The sequence below is a fragment of the Antrostomus carolinensis genome, unplaced genomic scaffold (assembly GCF_000700745.2).
Source record: "Antrostomus carolinensis isolate BGI_N321 unplaced genomic scaffold, ASM70074v2 scaffold23048, whole genome shotgun sequence".
Classification (NCBI taxonomy): Eukaryota; Metazoa; Chordata; class Aves; order Caprimulgiformes; family Caprimulgidae; genus Antrostomus; species Antrostomus carolinensis.
Window position 1 is genome coordinate 1 of NW_010333965.1, and position 19201 is coordinate 19201.

The 19201-nt window shown below is 40.9% G+C and overlaps 1 protein-coding gene across 1 annotated transcript; it reads left to right on the top strand.

Annotated features, from left to right (window-relative positions):
* Window positions 1–128: 128 nt before the first annotated feature.
* On the top strand, window positions 129–13970 carry LOC104529688 (putative bifunctional UDP-N-acetylglucosamine transferase and deubiquitinase ALG13; the record flags this gene model as incomplete). Its single annotated transcript, XM_010174064.1, has 13 exons — window positions 129–256; window positions 946–1183; window positions 1346–1459; window positions 1671–1827; window positions 3822–3954; window positions 4413–4448; window positions 4575–4630; window positions 5250–5312; window positions 5665–5818; window positions 6757–6879; window positions 11501–11541; window positions 12379–12562; window positions 13705–13970. Coding segments are annotated over 13 exons (1693 nt in total), but the record flags the coding sequence as incomplete, so codon positions are not given.
* Window positions 13971–19201: the final 5231 nt, after the last annotated feature.

Genomic DNA, 19201 nt, shown 5'->3' on the forward strand with positions numbered 1-19201 from the left:
CAAGCCACACTCTAAGTTTGTGGGTTTTCCTATTTTCTTCTGTCTTAGCATTGCTCCAGCTTATATTGTTGTGCAGTTATGCACAGTGTAATCTGGTGGCACTGCTAACATCAGTGTTCTTCATATAGGCATACAGTTCCTTTGGCAAACCTAAAACCAGTGACACAAGTGGCGCCTGTCCTTGCTTGGAATATGGTTCCCAACCGAAAAGGAGGAGCCTATCAAAAAATAACAGGTGGATACTTCTCAGGAATAGGTTTGTACAAGGTTTCCACAAGCATTCCTTCCCTTAGGGCCAGGGGAGAGTGGGGGAGATACTCCTGACAGTATTAACAGTAGCGGCCTTTGGATACTGGAAGTGATTCAGTTCAGCCAGCGATACAAAACTTGGTCACTGCACGGGTTTGATGTACAGTGATCCTTCAGACAGAGGGATGAATTTGCCTTTGCAAAAGAAAATGCATAGCAAAGTTGGTATTGCTCAAAGCTACCAAGAGGAAATTTGGCACTTGAGAACCATGTGTAAAGACTGGGTCTGTGAACCAAAAAGCTTGTCTGATCTGGCCTTAGCAGAGATGCGTGGACAGACTAGGGCTTCCCCAGCCAATTCAATACGGATTGTATTTGGTTAATTTGGAGAAATTCTTTAATATAAACAAATGCAGCCTTCATAAAGAGATTTTAACAGTGAGAGCACTGGTTTGATCAGCTGAAGTTGGGAAGGTAATCACATGTGAGATGCTCGTGATTTATAGTGTACTCTTGAACCTTCAAAATAAGGACATAGTGTGCATACTTAAAATGCACTTTTACTGGGATAGGCCATTGGCTCACTCTTCCATGTGTCCAAATACCGACTCTTCTCAAATGATGAAGAGAACATAGCTCTGGAGTCAGCTGTTCAAGGTGTAAATCTGTCTTTTCTGTCCTCAACTGAAACTGCAGAAATGGATATGAGAACACGGAAGAGAATGCTTAAGAAAGTTCGTGGAAAGGAAGTCTTTATGACTGTGACTTATAGCAGGGGTCAGCCAGTTCTTCCACCCCGGCTACAGCACAGTGTTCCTTCGGGGCGCTCTCCTCCAGTTCACTGCTCACAGGGTGGTGGAAACATGGCACCTTACGAACCCTATCATCCTCAGAATCCTCCTCAGAGACATAACCGTGGATTTGGGATGCCAAGGTATGAAGCCTTGAAAACCTGTGCAAGATCACCACTGGTTTTCTGTTTGTTCTTGCTGCAGACTAGTTAGGAGAGTGTGTGCTATTGAATAGGTAAAGCTACAGATGAGTTCCATCTGAGAGGCACTTCCTGGTAATTGCACCTTTTACCCTTTGAACTTAGGGGATCTGCCCGATTTATAAACAGGCACAACATGGTTGGCCCTCAAATAGCATTCTACCCCAGTCCAGGAAAGAGATGCTATCAGAGCTATGACAATTTCTCCTGCAGGTCCTGGTAAGTTAATATAAACCTCTTTACAAAACATTGCTCTAAAAGAGTTGGGAGGATGGTGGTATGTGGAGGGCTGAGTTGGCTGTTAATGGCACAGTACGAAACAGTGGGATTATTGTGCCTCTCAAAAAAGAGCAGAGTTAAAATTGAGCAATGAAATCAAGGTGAAACTCCAGATAATGGTGATTCTTAACCTCTTTTCTTGTTTTTAAAGCTCATACAGCCGTAGCCGCCATCAGATGCAGTGTGTGAATAAGGAATGCCAGTATGGGTATGTACCAGGGAATGGAGAGGAGCCTCAAGAACCAGAAGAAACTATAACTTTCTATGAAATTGAAGGAGAAGATGACACTACTTTTCCTACCTTACCAGTAAGTTATGAACAAGGGGTATGTTAAAACTTCTCTGAGAGAGAGAGGAGGGAGGGAAAAGCTGTACAAATGTGCAGCACTTCTTTGCCTAAATATTGTCTTTTTTTTCTTGGAGTAAGCTTTAGCAGTGAATATGTTTTTGAGAAGGGAAGGTTGAAATGAGTATAGATCCTGTAAAGCCTGCGTAAAACTTCAGTTTTTCTAAATGTTTCTTGTCTTTCTCCCTCCCCTCACTGGCAGCACTTAATTTTCTTTTTAGTATATTTTCATAAAAGTAGGGTCATGTTTCTCCTTTCTATTGCAGTTTGGAAACAAATCCATTCCTACTGTGGGTGTCTGTCTAGCTCTAAATATTGTGGGAGAAAGCTTTTCACTTGTTTGCCACACTGTAATTTATCGTTTATGTAACTAGATTCAGAATCTGCATATTGATAGCCTGGATTGTTCCTATGAATTTGTAGTTAGTGCTGTTTTGGGCTAGCATGTTGTTCCTGAAAGTTTCTTCAGTTACAGAAACAGGCAAAAATTCTAAATCTAGACTTGTCTTAAAACAGTCTTTCTGTGGGATTGTAGATGAAGTGACACAGTGTATTCTTAATCTTTAAAATAAATCTTTTTCTTTTATTTGTAGTCTAAGCCTAGTACAAAGCTGGATATGCTACAAAAAAATCAATTGATATTTAGGTATCTGAGTAGGAAAGCAGATCTGTTTTAAAAAAAACCCTAGTAGGTTTAAATTTACTGTGTTGAGGCAGTGAATTTAACAAATGTTAGACTTGTATTTAAATGAGAGAGAGGGAATCTGCTCAGGGCTGTTTCAGCAGCAGCCATTTTTTAATTTGTCCTCACGTGCTAGATCTTTGCTCTGATTTTTTTGTCCAAGAGTGTCAGTGAATAAGGGCAGATTATCCTGCAATTTTTTTTTTCCAACATAAAATCAATATAGCTTGTTGGCTTTTCATCCCCATTGCTAGACATTACACCTGCAGCTCCTAATGAATAGTTTTTCATGTTCATTCAGTGACTTTGTTATTGTCAATGCCAAAGCCTTTTCTCTTCTCTTCCTTGTCTTGTTTAGTAAAGGAATATAACATTTCCTGGGGAAAGATGCATCTCACAGAACTCCGCCATCCTACTAGAGGCCTGGTGGGAGAATCTTCTGACTTACCACCTCTGCTTCAACCTTGGAAATCTTACAAGCCTCTCTGAGCACTTTATCGATCTCATAGTCACCATTTCTTCCGAGGAGAATTTTGAGTGTCACCTTAGCCATCATGAAAGAGTGAATGAACTTCTCTTACTCCAGCATCTCATTCCTATATTCCTTCTGCAGAGAACTCTATATATTTTAAATTGTGGTGCAGCTAAGGACAGTGCAAAGACAAAGGGCCTGTGAAATCCTAAAGGAGTCCTGTGGGAAACCGTGATGGGTGTTGCTCTCTGAAAGAGTCAGGCTTGCATGTGTGGGTCAAGTTAGTGCAGACAGTGGTGTCTATACCAGCAGCCACGCAGGAGTTTCACTGATTGTGACTAAAGAGAACCTTTTTCCATGATAATTAGAGTACTTGGATGAACTGGTCTGCTGTTGGTGTGGTGGGAATGCTCCAGGATCAGGCAGGAGTGTATATGGGGGGTAGCAGTCTTGGCTGTTGTCTGGGGTCTGCTCCCTCCTTTTCAGCTTTGTTGGAGGTTGAGATAAATCTGGCTGAGTTCTGAGAGGGAGCAACTCGACTGTATTGCATAGGACAGTGGTAGGTCTTCAAAAGTAGATTATCTTAAGTATCTTAGGCAGAAGAAAAGGTCTTCTGCCCACAGGCCCACAATTGTTTTGCTGCAATCAAAGTACTTAGGAATAGACACAAAAATGATAATTCTAGTAAGTTGTGGTTGCAGCAAGCTTGGTCTGCCAGCCTGTTTCTGCTCTGTGTGTGTGTGTAGATTATGGAAAGACTTTATACTGTTTCTAAACGCACGCTTCTGACTTTACTTTTTAGACCCAGGGCAGCCCTGCTTCTATTGTCCACAGTCCAGCAGGATTTTGGGTGTCAAGGAGAGGCCCAAACTCTGTTCCACCTAGCAAGCAGACTCTGAATTCCTCAGAGGAGGAAGAAGAAACAAATGAAAATGGTGAGTTAGTAAAGGATTAGCAGGTGAAGGGGAAAGACAGGTTTAGAGGGTCCTCAGTGTGCTTTGATTGTCAAACCAGGTTCCTTACATCTCCTAAATACCTGTTTGTTGTGAACTTTGAACATGTTTGTTAATACACGATAGAAATGTGTCACTTTTGTTTAAGCTTGCTATGCCATCACCCTTGTGTTTGCATAGGTCTGTAGCAAGCCAAGTTGGTGCTTAAAAATGCATGGTGTAAATTTGGTAATGGCAACTTTGATAGTTGGAATAACAAATTGAGCATATCTTGAGTGTTTCTCTACCTTTTCTGCACAAAACAAGATGATACTGAAAGCAGCTTAATGGATGCACTGAAATGTAATGGTGGTAACTTCAGCTGCAAGTTGGTGTTTGGTTTTTTTGTTGTTTTTTTTTTTTTCCTCCTGAATTGAATCTTCCTGTTCTCTCCCTTGTAGGGAAATTTAGTGAAGAATATATCTATGTACCTCCAGGTAAGTAAAACTTTAGTCTTTATTGATAGAACACTCCGTGAGACACTCATTATGGCCTTTTTATAAGATTCTGAAGGACTAGATTTAATGCTACTTTTTAAAATTAATTTTGCCTATGCCCTCCAGATTCCGACTGTGAAACCGCAACAGTATTTAGTTCAGCAGAACCTACAGCAAACTTGGTAAGCTTTAGTTCACTGGCTGTTCAGATTAGGAATTCCTGAAGTGTGTGGGGTTCTCCATAAAAACTGTCCTTGCATGCAGGCTTAACATAGTAGGTCAGAGATTTCTTTTGGAAAAAAAGAATCATGGCTTTGTTTATATATTTACCCCCCTTTTCCTCCCTGAATAGTGAGGTTTTTATCTGAGTCTGCAAGTACAGACTGAATTGTACCAGATTCGTTAATGATTTTTCCACCTTCCCCTCTGCAAAGAGAAAGCGTGTATTTGAGTGGTGTTTACTTTTCTGCTCCAGACAGCAATTTTTTCTGTCGTGCTACCTTTCAGGTCCTATTCCAGCTAGTCTTGTTCCTCCACTGTGGGACTGGAGGTGTCTCCTCACCTCTAATAGAACTGACTTTGGGATTTTTTTTTTATTTTTTTTTCAATCTGAAACTAAATCTTTAATCACCTACTGAATGAGTCTGAAAGCCGTATAAAACCGCTTTTACTTGAGTTGCAGGAGATCCTCTGAGTGTATATAATCCATAAATAAATAAAAATATTTAGGGGTGTGGTGTGTCTGCCTTGTGACATCTTTGCCTCTTAAATGGACCATACTTTGCTTTGGAATCCCTTCAGGAAGAAGGGCCAGTCTCTGTGTCACCTCAAGATGGAGGGGCTTCCTACAGCTATCCTCAGAAGGTAGTATCCAGTACTTTATTGTGGTATCCTTGTGGAGAGGTAACCACTCTGGTTAGTGTCAATTTGTGAGGTCCCTCTACCTGCCTCTTACAGAATCTTGTAGCAAAGAATACAATTACCTGTGAATATAAACAAAACAGAAGGGTGACAAGATGCCTTGCAGGTGTCTGCAGTTCTAAACTGGTATTTTCAAGCCAATTTTTAGAGAACTGGGATAGTTACCTGCCTTTACAGCTAGGACTTCCAAAATGCATTTATATGATGTGAGAATCTTGGAACTATGGATATTTCCATAGTCTTTGACAAAGCCACTTGTAGAGGCAGTCTACTGATTACTCTGACTCTTTTCCAGGTGATGGTGAATTCTGCAGCACTCTCAGCCTCTCCAGCTACAGGCTTCTCCTCAAATTCTGCTGCCTCCACTCCAGCCAGTGTCACAACAGCAGCTCCCCCACAAACAGCTGTTCAGCCAGTCATAGTATCTCCCCTTTCTATAGGGAGGCCAGGTAGAGTCTACATACTACAGCTGTGAATTTGGATGTCTTGAGTTTTTTGTTACATCTTCCCCTCCCTTTGTATTTTTTTTTCCCCCCTCCCTATCCAAGACACATCACAGAATCACAGAATGTTGGGGATTGGAAGGGACCTCGAAAGATCATCCAGTCCAATCCCCCTGCCAGAGCAGGAACCTAAACAAAATTACACAGGAAGGTGTCCAGGCGGGTCTTGAATGTCTCCAGAGAAGGAGACTCCACAACCTCCCTGGGCAACCTGTTCCCATCTTATAAAGAGTACTTCTCGTGTCTTCTGTAAAAATTCATCATCCAAAAAAACCTCCACCTTCAATTCTGTGCAATTCTGTCTCCTTTTTCCTCTCCGTTTTTCTCCTTGGTTTGTTTTTTTCTGCTCTGAGAGTTTTGTCAGCATAGCTCTCTGAAGTGTCTACTTGCTGATGCTGGTACCAATAACCTGCTGCCATGCTAGATGTGTGCGCCACCTGATGTACATTTAACAGTGGTCTAGCCAGAATATTTTTGGCCTGACATGTCTTGAACTTCCCATATTTTTGTTGGCTTATTGTCACACTTCTGAAGACTTAGTGATTAGTCTGTTCCTTGTTGTTCTAGGACAGCCAGTTATGTAAAGAAAGTCTGGCCTGCCCTCTAGTATGGAGAAGTGGTTGAAAAAGACATTTATTCTTAACTGGAATATGAAGCTTGCAAATAGACATATGGTTAAGGCTGGTGAGACTGGAAACTCCTCATCTGGTTTTAAAACTTCTTCTGGACTTTTAAAGCAATTACTAAAGAGAACTTTGTTAAAGCTTGTATTTAGGGGCACTACGATGACAAAGTAGTGCATGCTTAATTGTGTAACTTAGCATCTTGCTCATTTGACATACCATTGCAAATATGACTTGACTTTTGTTTCCTTCTAATTGTAGCAGTTTCTTCAGTGCCATTCCCAGTTTATTCAGCTCCTCTTCCTCCGGTCAGTGAGGTGGGAGAAGCTGGTGCTGTTCTTCCACCTTACTCTTGTGATCCCAGTGGCAGTGATCTGCCTCGAGGTAATTATGGTATTTTGTGTTTTTGTTGCTGCTGGTCTTTGACATGCTTCTGACTTGTGATCTGCAAGAAAACGTAACAGAATACCTATAGTGAGAATTGAAGCTCACAGGGAGTGAGAAATAATATTGTGGATACTTAGGCTAAAAATGCTTTAATTCCCAGTTCTCAATAGCAAGTTCATATCTAGCTCAAATATGTGATTACTGCAGGTTTAGACAGCATCCTAAAGAAATGAGTACCAAGGGAGAGGGTGCTTGGCCTATATCATACTGGTTCTTGGTGGAGTAATAATTTTTCTGATAAGTGATTTGAAAACAACCAACCAACCAAACCCAAAAAACAACCTGTGTATCTATGAAGTCATGCTGTTGCACAGTTCAGAGGGATATCGTGTTGTTTTCCTCTATGGATCCAAGATGTGGTTCTGTGGTATCTATAAACTGGGAATAAAGCGTAGGGTCATCTTGTTCCTTGGATGCACAGCCTTTTCGTGTACTGCCATCAGTTAGGACAGTGTTTAAGGTATGTTTCAGCTATTGAGCAAGAAGTATGCAAAGACCAATATAGTACCTACCAGCAGAGCAGCTCAGAAACAGCTTTCAGCTTTAAAGGCTGAATGTGGACTTCATTTTAAAAGTGTTAATAACCTAAAGGTCAAGCTGTCTGCTGTCCTTATCGCAAGCTAAGTGCCTTGCAGCTACAGGAATAACATACTGCTTGCTGTTACGCTATGTAACTTGGTTTTCACTGGATAGGGTATGCTGTGATGCCCAAGCGTGCAAGCATTGCATCACTGCACACATCTCAAGAGGCAGATAAAACTATTCTGTGATGCAGTGTCTTGTCTTAGCTGATAAGGATTGTTGATTTTGTGTAGTTCTGGACAGGTGTAGAAAATGCTCTACCCTCCGCATGTCCCCTTGCACAGTCTTTTGACAGTGCGTTGGCTCAAACTGCACTAAGGGTTAAAAACTTAGAAGGGCTGTAAAAGAAAACTTTGTTATTCAGGCTGCCTGTCCTCTTGATAGCAAAATTCATCTTGTCCCAATTTGTAGTGCTCAGACAAGAGCAGAAATACACTAGATATGAATTGGAGTTCAGTTTGGTTACCTGTGTTGTCACTGCATCATATACAACAGCTTCAGCTCTTTCTGCCCTCTCTGGCAGGGAGCGTGGGGGGAAGCTGGTTTTGGCAGTAGTGAAGCCAAGCTAGACATATGCTGTAGCGTACTCTGAAGAACAGCATGGCTAAACTGGCTGGCTGTTTACGTTTTTGTTGTTGAAGTAGTGGGTATATCTCCTGTACATTGGTTGAAGTATGTAGACTGTTTAAATATCCCCACCATACACTGGGTATGTTGAAAGTCTGTGCATCATAGCTGACTTATCTAATAGCTATCTATAGATACAGCAGATGACATGAATTTATCAGACTTGCTGCATTTACTTGAAGTTCCTGAATCTCCCATGTTCTCTGGTGTAGAGAGTAGCCTTTCATTCAGGGATGAGTGAGAGGAAGAACTGGCTGTATATGTGCAGGGTCAGTGAAATTGAAGTGCGCTTTTTGCACTGTTTTGAAAAGTGTAGTTTCACTATAACTGTCTGACTTGATTTCCTCCCTTCCCTTTCCCCACAAAAAACCATCCTTGTAACTGACACTTTCAGGTGCATGGCAGTTGTAACTTTTATTGTATCAGAATGTAAAGCTTTTGCCTTTTATTCCAAAATCTATTATTTGAAGATGGAGCATAAAATATTTTAGTAATACCAATTGTTTCTACGTTTGGTTCAACGTACTGCTATCTGTAGTAGCTCTGTTGTCCCTGTGGGGGACTTTCCTCAGTGTACTAACGCTAGAGGGCTAATTTCAGATAAGATAGCACTACTCTTGATATCTACAGGTAGCTACATCTGGTAGGTTGCACAACAACCTGGGCTGAAATGCTATGGATTCTTTTGGTTGCATTTACCTTGTAATGTGCGTGTCTTGTCAGAAGTTGTTTTGGAACCTGCCTTTTTCCAGATCAGTATGCCATGGCTGCTCAAAGTCCTGCTGCTTTCACAGTACTGCTCATGTGCTCTGCAGTAACTCTGCTCTCTTGCAGGTGCTCTCAATTCCTGGTTTTGTTAATCTTGACTATTCTGTTTTCCACTTCCCTGCTGCAGTAGTATTACTCCAGATGATATTATGCACACATGAGGTTTTCACACATGGTTTTCAGCTTTAGTTGAATGCTCTTAACTGAGGCTTTCAGCACTTGGGAGAATTGGGTGTTAAGCATGCTGACAAGAATCTGGAGTGGATGTGGATTAATAACCTTTTCAGAACCTGCCTGTAGCTCTTCAGCTGAGTCACTCCATGTGGAGTGACTGGTCATGTCCTTCTAGGCATAAACTCTACAAATTTTTTTTGAAGGATCTTAAGGTTGATAGTTAATAAGGAATTGCATGTAGCATTTATGTTGTCACACTGCTGTAGGATAGTCTATACGAGCTTTAAGTTAAGAAATCCAGAAGCTTTGGAGCAGTGCAGGGTGAAATATGTGGGTATACTTGACCTAGAGCTCTGTGAACTTTCTAAAGATACTTAAAGGCCTGGTATTTGGCCTGGTATAGATTGGGAGTGTGATTTGTCAACATATTCAAGTTCTGGACTTGGAAGGAAAACCTGTCATATGCCCTAGTATTACTTGGTACATCTGCACGTGTTCCTATTTTCAGAGTCTCTTGGATATTTTTTTATGAAGCTTAGGACTTGTGACATGTGTTTATTAACATGATGACTTTGGGTGTCCTATCCTTGCCTGCTCCCTTGTATTTGAAGGAGCTGTTGATAAAAGACCACTTGATATTGCTGTGTTCCAGAGACTGCAGTAGTGTTCAGGATTGACCAGAGCTTCCCATCAGCACAGTAAAAACTTTATTGTGATTTTTTTGTCCTGAGGCACTGTAAGATGAGAGAGATTCTTACTAGTAGTCAACATGGTTTTCATGTCAGGGTGGTTAACTTTTTTTGGCTTAGCTGTTGCTTCGTAAGGTAGTCATGTTTTACTGAAGATTGACTTGATTTCTAGATATCAAAAAGAGGAATATAAACAAAAACTGATCTCCTACTGTACTGGCTTCTGTTCCAGCATTCCACAGACATTGGTATTTCCAGTATCAGTTTGTCACTTCAGTCTCCCAGCTCTTCTTTTGTACCGTTACCACTGTTATGAAGCAGCTGTTTCATTCAGGCTTGTTTTGCATAGATTTGCATAAACAATTGAAGAACAAACAGATTTAAAAAAAACCCAACTTGTTCCAAATGTAGATGCAGTTTCAGCTAGATGCTGTGAGCCGTTGGGTTATTTTTAATATTTTACTGACTGTGGTCAATGTCACAACCAAATCACCAGCACTTTCAGGAGTGAGCTTACAGCTGTTAGACGTAAGGAGGGATCTGTATGCGCTTCCTAAAATAGCTGCGTGGATTGTTGCCCTGATCAAATCTGCTGAACAGTAAAAAAGTTTATAATTGGCCTCAGCAACAGAGGAACAAATCGTCATGCATTTCAAGACTGGAGTTTTAAATTTCTGATGCTGTGCCTATCTGCAGCAAAATACAGCAGGCAGTACCATGGAGGAGCAGGGCTGGGGAAGCGTGCCTGTGTGGTAGATGGGTGGACAGGGAAGCAGTGCAGAGCTGAGGCCCTGGTCTAGGGGGAAGCGGGTAGGTGGTGAGAAGATGGTGACTCTGGAGGTGTTGCTAAGTTGAAGCTCATAATAGCTTGCTCCTTTTGAGCTGTCTCCCTGCTTTCCATTTTGTTTCCCAGCAGTACTAAAGCAAAGTGCATGTGTGTGCATACACACAGAAACCTACTGCTGTGGAATAGGTGACTTGTTCTTCCTGAGCCTTTAAAACAAATCTGTATTTGAATCTGAGAAATCAGCCATTTCTCATACACAGTTCCAGAACTGCCTCATCGAATTAAAACGTGCTTTCTGTTTTCCTTTCAATGGTCAGTTTTAAAGTTTTAAAACTACTTCACTGTATTTAGACAGTTGGAAATGCGTTTCCAGGTTCAAAACCCTGTTGTTTTTGGAGAGTGGTTTCAAAGTTCCTCCACGCATCTGAGGTTGCTTCAGCATATCATTTGCCTGGGGGCAAATAATTCAGTACACGGAAGACAGAAGTAAAAGATTATTTGCAAGAAAGCATGGAACTGAGTACCCTTGCGAGGAAGGGAAGGAAAGGAACATATTCCTTATTCCTCCCCCACCTCCATTTTCTGACTTGGTATAGCAATTGGAGGGATCCCCAAAACTAGGTGAGAAGATCAAGATGAATAAAACAAAATTAAAGGTAATGAAATTGAAGTCTGATAGCAAGTTGGTCAGATATGCTCTACTATTGCACAAATATCTAAGTGGATTAACTCAAAAAGATAAACTAGTTTTAACAACTAATTATATTCAAGATACATTATTTACGCTCAAAACTTTAAAGGAAAAGTAGTGCTAAAATACTAGTGTTAAAATTCATTAAGAGTAACTTAAAATGTTCTTAATGTGTGTAAGTTTCTTTTACTTTTTGGTTTATATTCTTCTGTTCTTTAATGTCATATCCTTTAATTTCAGATACAAAGGTCTTGCGGTATTATTTTAATCTGGGATTGCAAGTAAGTGCTTTTAAAATGAGTAAATTGCCTGTAAAAACTGCTGTTTTTCTTGACAAAAGTACTGATGTATTTAAGACTTCCAGGTGTGCTAAATGTGTGCACTATGCACTTGACTATTAATATGTATAGGCTTGCGTGGTGGAGATGAAAGTATAGCTCAGGAAGTGAAGTTCTAACTCAAGATGTAAGGCACATTAGTATGTATGTTCAGTTGTTTTACTTTGTGGTGGTGTCTTGGGTTTGTTTTTGTGGAGGAAGGTGGATAAATATTTTTCTATGAAGATAAGGGGAGGAACCTGATCCATTCTTAAGAAAATTTGTGTACTTACACAAGACATCAAAGACCATTTAGAGACGTGTGGTTTGAGTCTCCTAGGACTTTGTACAACTGTGTTCAGACTGGTTAGCACCATTTCTCTGTGTTCTGAGAACTCTTGCTCTGCTGAAGAGTTGTCTCTGTGCCAGCAGGCATGCAGTGTCAGTGCTACTGCTCAGGGAAGTAAAAGAAGTTGTAATATCAGCTTCTTCAACTGAAAAAATAAGAAAGATCTCTTTGAATATGACAAAATTGATAGGTGGGAATCTTCTTTCTCTGTAAAGATTTCTGACACAACAGCATTGTGGAACTGAGGTGACTATTGCTGCAGGTATTGCAATATCTTTTCTGATGGGCTGTATTGAGGTTTTTTGTGTGTGTAGTATCTTAAGGGGCTGGGAAGGAAAAAATACCCTTCTTCCTAACTTCAGATCTGAAACTAGTAGTGATTTGGAGGAGGGATGGAGGGTACGTGTTTACATGTGTGACACTGTATTTTTCTTTCCCCCCTTCTCTCAAAGTATTATCATCAGAGCTGTTGGCCTTCCATGGTGTATGTACAGCCAGTGCTGCCACCATCACCTGTGGAAGTTTATCCAGCATATGCTGAACCAGCTCCTGTCCTAGATCAGTCCGTACCTCAGCTCTACACTGATGCTGGGCGACCTGAAGTCCACCAGGTTCCCTTGGAAGCACCTGCAAATGGTTAGTATTTGAGCATGAGACCCCATACACAACTAGTGAGAGGCAAGGGAGAATAGGTCTTCAGAGCATGACTGCTCCGTATGAGCTGTGTGCCTGCAGCGTTGGTACTCTGAGAAGCTTGAGATTGGGGTGACATAAAGCTTTGTAAGGGGTTATCAGAAGTTCCTCTGCCATCTCTGGTACTACTTAAAGTATATCAGGGTCACTGATGTAGCCACCATTGTGTCAAGTGCTTTCTAAAGCCATAAAAAGGGAGAAGTAATCCTTTCTAGGCCTTTACTAAGTACGCTAACTTTAATTTGGGCAAACTTTTTCCTAAGACTGTGAAGGAATCTCTTTGCTTATCGATAAGCAAATAGTCATGGTATCAAAACAGAACACCTGTAATTTAATGTAGAGGAGACATTTGAGTTTTGGCAAGCACTGAGCATCAATACTTCAACTCCACAGGAATTTTTAAAAGGAAGATGCTGCAAACCTTGGTTTTAGGCTCAGCATTCTGAGCTATTATCTCTTGAGTTATTGCTAGCTGCATCTCTTACTGTGCCTAAGATTTATAGCAAAACTTAGTTTCACCTAGCATCTTTGTAACAAGCTTGTAGATACATTTGGCAGTGAATAGGAAGATTGTATTACATGAGGAAAAAGACATCAAAAAGGTCAGTTCATTAAAATCTATGGAATAGTGCAAACATTCAGTGTTGGAAGGAGTGGATCATAACAGAACTATTGCTCAGAGGTATACAGGCTTATTGCTCTGATAATGCTTCAGCCTGTTCAGCTCGGGTAGTTCTTTTGCATAGATCAGTGTCATATGGTCAGAGATCAAATAAGGGAAAAATATTAGTTCTTTACCCAAACCCCCTTGAAGAAACTGCCACTCCAGTGCAGAACGTTGATAAGCAATTCTTGAACAGGGTTTAGTAAGAAGATGAGCAAATTGTCCTCTGGTCTAACTTAGGACCCAAAATTATTTTGATCCCTCCATTAGGAGGGACATATATGGGTATAAAACTGTAATCTAAATTGATCTTCTGTTTTGACCACCAAAATAATGCTATGTTCATGGTAATGAAAGCCTGCATGAAAAGGCCATAGATATGATAAAATATGGTAAGTGTGTGTATTTTCTGTTTTTTAAGGTAACTTTCAAACTGCAGAGCCTCCACCGCTGCCCTACGGGCCAATATATTACCCAATCGTGTCGGATCCCTTCAGCCAGCAATCTCTTCCTGGATTTGATTCTTTTGTACCTGCCTATCGCTATATTAGTAGCTGGCATCCAGTAAATCCACCATATGGAAATTCTCCACAAATTGCTAATGCTGTAAGTTCTGGACCACTGCACCAAGTCAGCTATATTGCCTCACCTAACCCTGCACCTCATGATGTGCCTCAAGGGATGTAAATCTGTGAGCTATAAGCTCAATTCTTGCCCTTGGTTTCTCTTGTTTCTTGATTGTCAACTCTCTGTTAATATTGTTTTGTAAATGTTATCCTGTCTTAAGGGGCTGGGTCAGTTGATTAAACTGCATTCAAATTTCATGTTTCTCTTTGGGTTTATGCTAGTGGTAGTTGACTTGACAGGATGTTGTTTTAGTCAGTTACATAGGAAAGCGTAGGAAAGGCGTGTACACAAACTACAGCGCAGGGAACACGAAGCTTGAATTTGACTACATAAAACATGTAAAAATACAGTATCACTAAAAGAATGTTGTGTCATATACCTCTGAAGGGTTGCACTGGAACACTTAGACACCTAGTTCTTGTTTGAGGACTGAAATAGGCTGCCATTACCACTACATATAGAAGTTGGGAACAGGGTCGTTAGAGGATTAAAATGTTTGAAATAGGTTGGCTTTCTCAGATTTCGCAAAACAAAACTTCTTTGCTCCTAGTGCTCACATATTTGTAATAGCTGTATTTTTCTGTCTAATTTCATTCTGCGTAGGTTTCATGACTTGGAAGTGTAAGAATACTGTTTTGATCTGTTGTATGTTGCTATATGTTTGCAAGATTTGTTTTGTGAAAGCTGTTGCACAAACGGTGGTAGTCTTGGTGTTTAATTTGCACTGATAGCACAAAATAAAAGCACTGAATACATGAAAATCAGTGGTGATTTATCACTGGAAGGTTTATGTTCCTGACAATTAGTCATCCAACAGCCTGGACTGAAGAAGTGTAGTTGTCTTGTGTGGGATAAAGCTGTTCCAGCCTTCTGTGAGGAAAATATCAAAAGCTATCAGCATGAGAATGAAGGGCAATGGAAAGCTCTACCTGTGTTTTTGTTGATAAGTTTAGGAAGAAAACATTGAATGGTCTGTGCACATGAACTGAAATTCTTTCAAATTACTGTCTGCACAGGCTCTGTCCTTGATAGAAACTTGTGCTGTACATGCAAAACCAACAAGAAGTGGGTATGAGGTGGGCCCTGCCTGCAGCCCTGGGGGCATAGCCCTGTCCTGGGCTAACAAACATGGACACAAGAGCAAGTTATGTTGGCTCAGTGCCAGAGGCCCTGAAAACCACCCAAGACACTTATTAACAGATTTTGTACTTCTTTGTAGAGGCAGTCTACTGACTACTCTGACTCTTTTCCAGGTGATGGTGAACTCTGCAGCAGTCTCAGCCTCAGCAGGTGTTTATGCTGCTCCAGCTACAGGCTTCTCCTCAAATTCTGCTGCCTCCACTCCAGCCAGTGTCACAACAGCAGCTCCCCCACAAACAGCTGTTCAGCCAGTCATAGTATCTCCCCTTTCTATAGGGAGGCCAGGTAGAGTCTACATACTACAGCTGTGAATTTGGATGTCTTGAGTTTTTTGTTACATCTTCCCCTCCCTTTGTATTTTTTTTTCTCCCTACCTATCCAAGACACACGTTAAAATGCTTTTGAAAAAAAAAAAAAAGTCTCTTGCTTTGCCTTAAAATGACTTAATAGTAGTTGTAACTTCAGTGCTGCCTTCTTGCCTTCATGTTTTGAAGGGGACAGTTGCCCCTGAATTTGCATGGGAATTGGTCTCTGGTTTGGGTTGTCCCCTCACCACCTTTAGCCATCAATGCCAAGTGTTTTGCTAGAAGGTTATTTTTCAGAAGGCAGAAGTTCATGGCAGCTCCCTTCTTCCTTATTTCCTACAGTTAATTTTCCTCTTAATTTGAGATACTGGTTAGGACTCTAAAAGAAAACTGTTATTTCTCCTGCCTGTGCCAACAGTAGTGCTCAGGCTGGAGCAGAAATTCTCTGGATGTGAGCTGGAGTTCAGTTTGGTTACCTGTGTTGTCACTGCATCATGTACAACAGCTTCAGCTCTTTCTGCCCTCTCTGGCAGGGAGCGTGGGGGGAAACTGGTTTTGGCAGTAGTGAGGGGCGCTCTCCTCCAGTTCACTGCTCACAGGGTGGTGGAAACATGGCACCTTACGAACCCTATCGTCCTCAGAATCCTTCTCAGAGACATAACCGTGGATTTGGGATGCCAAGGAATGAAGCCTCGAAAACCTGTGCAAGATCACCACTGGTTTTCTGTTTGTTCTTGCTGCAGACTAGTTAGGAGAGTGTGTGCTATTGAATAGGTAAAGCTACAGATGAGTTCCATCTGAGAGGCACTTCCTGGTAATTGCACCTTTTACCCTTTGAACTTAGGAGATCTGCCCGATTTATAAACAGGCACAACATGGTTGGCCCTCAAATAGCATTCTACCCCAGTCCAGGAAAGAGATGCTATCAGAGCTATGACAATTCATGCAGAATTGGGAGGGGAGAAAAAGTATATTTCCTTCAGTATCCCTTTAAAGTAATAGTGGAAGCAAAAACATAGTAGGAAAAAGTGACTCCTTGCAGTCTTACCTTAAATTAATGCAGTGTTTTTTATGTTGGTCCTATTTCTTTGAAACTTGACTTTTTTTTTTTTTTTTTTTTTTTAATCTTCTTAGTTTTACCATGGAATCTCTTTGATGGAATGTCCAGCTTCTGTACTTACAAAGCATAAAATGTACCAAATGTGCAATGTTTTTTTCTCACTGAATGATAAATACTATTACCCACATTAAGGTGCAAATCCATTTTGCTACTTGACAAAGTAAACCAAGATGTTTGTAATATAATCCTTTCTTGGGAGTGTTGGAAGCTTGGCTTTTGGTTTGTCTCCTCAAATCTCTAATTACTGTACACTTGGCAATTTAATAATGGCTTTTCAAGATGGAGGAGCCAGTTAAAATGGAAAACATGATGAAAACAACCCCTGAATAGCTGATTTGATTATGAGCTTTTAAGTCAACTTTTAATTTTTTTTTTTTTTTTTTCAAATTAGGAGCATCGACTGATAATTCTGGTATGGACTTAAGTTTTTTGCATGTTTTTGCTTATTCTTTTAGCTGGATTATTCAGCATTTTCCATGGCTATTGTGGCCATGTTGGCTGCTTGGATATACATTAAAATGATCTTAATTGATATAATATATGTAATATGTGACCAGTTAACTTATTTATGGATTTGATATACCAAGGTACCTCTGAGACTTGATACATCTAATTTTGATAGGGCTGTTTAGCCTCAAAATTAACTTTTTGAACTACCAAGTAGGGGCTGTGGGGAACATTTAGCATGTTCTAGAGCTGTTTGATGAATCTCTTCATAGGTCAGGGAGTGCTGCCTTTTTATTAACATCAGAAGAGCTTAGAATGCTACAGAAATTAAAGTGAATTCTAGAGTCTTTTATTTTCAATTCTGCTTTCCAGAGTTGTGTTGCACTACAGGAGTTCTATATCACTTACTAAGACAGCTACCAAAAAAGCCACAGCTCTACCTAAACCACAGCTAACCTGCTTCATACTTCAGCTGTTTCCTCATCTAGAGATTTCTAGATCTGGCTGCAGTATCCCTATACTAATAATATTCCTAGTTTTGTGGTTAAATGTTCCAGTGGCTAATTACTACAAAACAGTTGCCTTTGCAGAGGCTGTAAAATAATTCACAGCAAAATTACACAGAATTCTGGAAGTTTGAGGGTTGTTTTTGTTTGGGGGGGGGGGGGGGGGGGGGGGGTGTATGTGTGGTCTGTGGGTGCCAAGATGTGAGCTCAGGGTCTTTTTTTGTGGGGAACCCCGTGTCAGCCTGGTGATCATCCAGATTTGTTTACTTTGGCACACGTTTTGATTATTGTTCTGTTACAACTTGGTACCAGACCAGTGCTCTGGGTTTTTCATGCCCAGCAGAATCACAGAATTGCTGTGAACGGAGCTAGTGAGCTATAGCTTGCAGCCATAAATGTATTTTAGTTTTAAATACAAGCACAGAAAAATCCATGAGTATTGATTTCTATTGGGAACAACTATTTTCCTTCAGATTTTTTTTATTTATTGGACTTCTTGAAGTGTGTTGCATAATAATGAATTTTTAAAGCAAGAATTTGGTCCTGAAATGTGTTTTTAATTTTTCTTTATTTTTTATGGATGGGTTTTCGGCCTTTAAAAGGGAGAACAGAAGAGTCATGCAGCCAAGTCTGCGATAGTCATGCTTGCCGCCTCCTTTTCAGTGCCATGTTTTTATGCATGAAAGGCAGGGGCTTTTAAATTAAGTTAACAGCTGAGGGCTGTGCAGGAAGGATCCACGAGCACCACGGAACACTCTTTTTCGTTGTGCACGCTTCTGATTTCGTAGCCTTTATAAAGAACTGGAGCCCAGCCTCCTCTGAAACCAGGGGGTGAAAGAAGTGGTGATCAGCCATAGTCCTTGTGCTCTGGGGTGTGAGCTTCTTGTGGTTTTAAGCATGTCAGTCTCTTGTAAACCGCTGAAAATTTTTGTGCCCTTAGAAGGAGCTGGCTGTGCTCTGACTGCGTTTATCCACAGGTCGTCAGACACTAGAGTGTACTTCTGTTCTCTGAGCACCACTTGCCTAGGCAGTGGAGTAAAAGCACGGTATTCTGGCAGAGTCGCTTGGCTCTTGCACCAAAGGATGTGCCAAGCCTGTGCCCTGTTGCAGTCAGGCTGTGCGTGCCCTCCTGGTGTGTGTCCTGCTTTCTCTCCTCTGTCCTGCATCCTTCAGCCCTCCTCTGCAGCCAGAGTAACACTAGCCCTGCTGTGGTCTGTGTTGACATCAGTTGCCTTACTGCTGTTTGATAGAGGCACGAGTCTCTTTCTGAAGTCTTTTTAATTGTAAAATCCATCTGTTATTGAAGATTATTATTATAAATACTGCAGAGAAAAGCCATGCTGATTCTGCCTGCCAGCAGCATTAGCCTGCTGGGCTGCCACTCCTGTGCTCAGTTTTCCCCTTGGTCACATGTAAACACCAACAGATTCCTACAGCAAGTTGTTTTTCTAGCTTGGTTGTTTTTTTACTCTTAGCTTCCAGTTCTCTCTGCAGTGCTGCTGCATACCTTTCTCTTTTATAAAATTACACCATCAAAGACTGCATTATATATGGGAGATATTAAACATATTAATCCAGACCCAGACTTCAAAGTAACTGCTTTTTTCATAAGGGAAGAAGACAAAACCTTTGGACCAGGACTTTATAGCTTTGAAATAAGATCAGAGTTTAAATTTTGTAGGGCAGGCCTGTATCTAGAAATTCCTACGCCTGATCAAGTCACTGCTGCTTACCAGATTTCACAGTCAGCTGAGCTGTGGCAAGTATGAAATA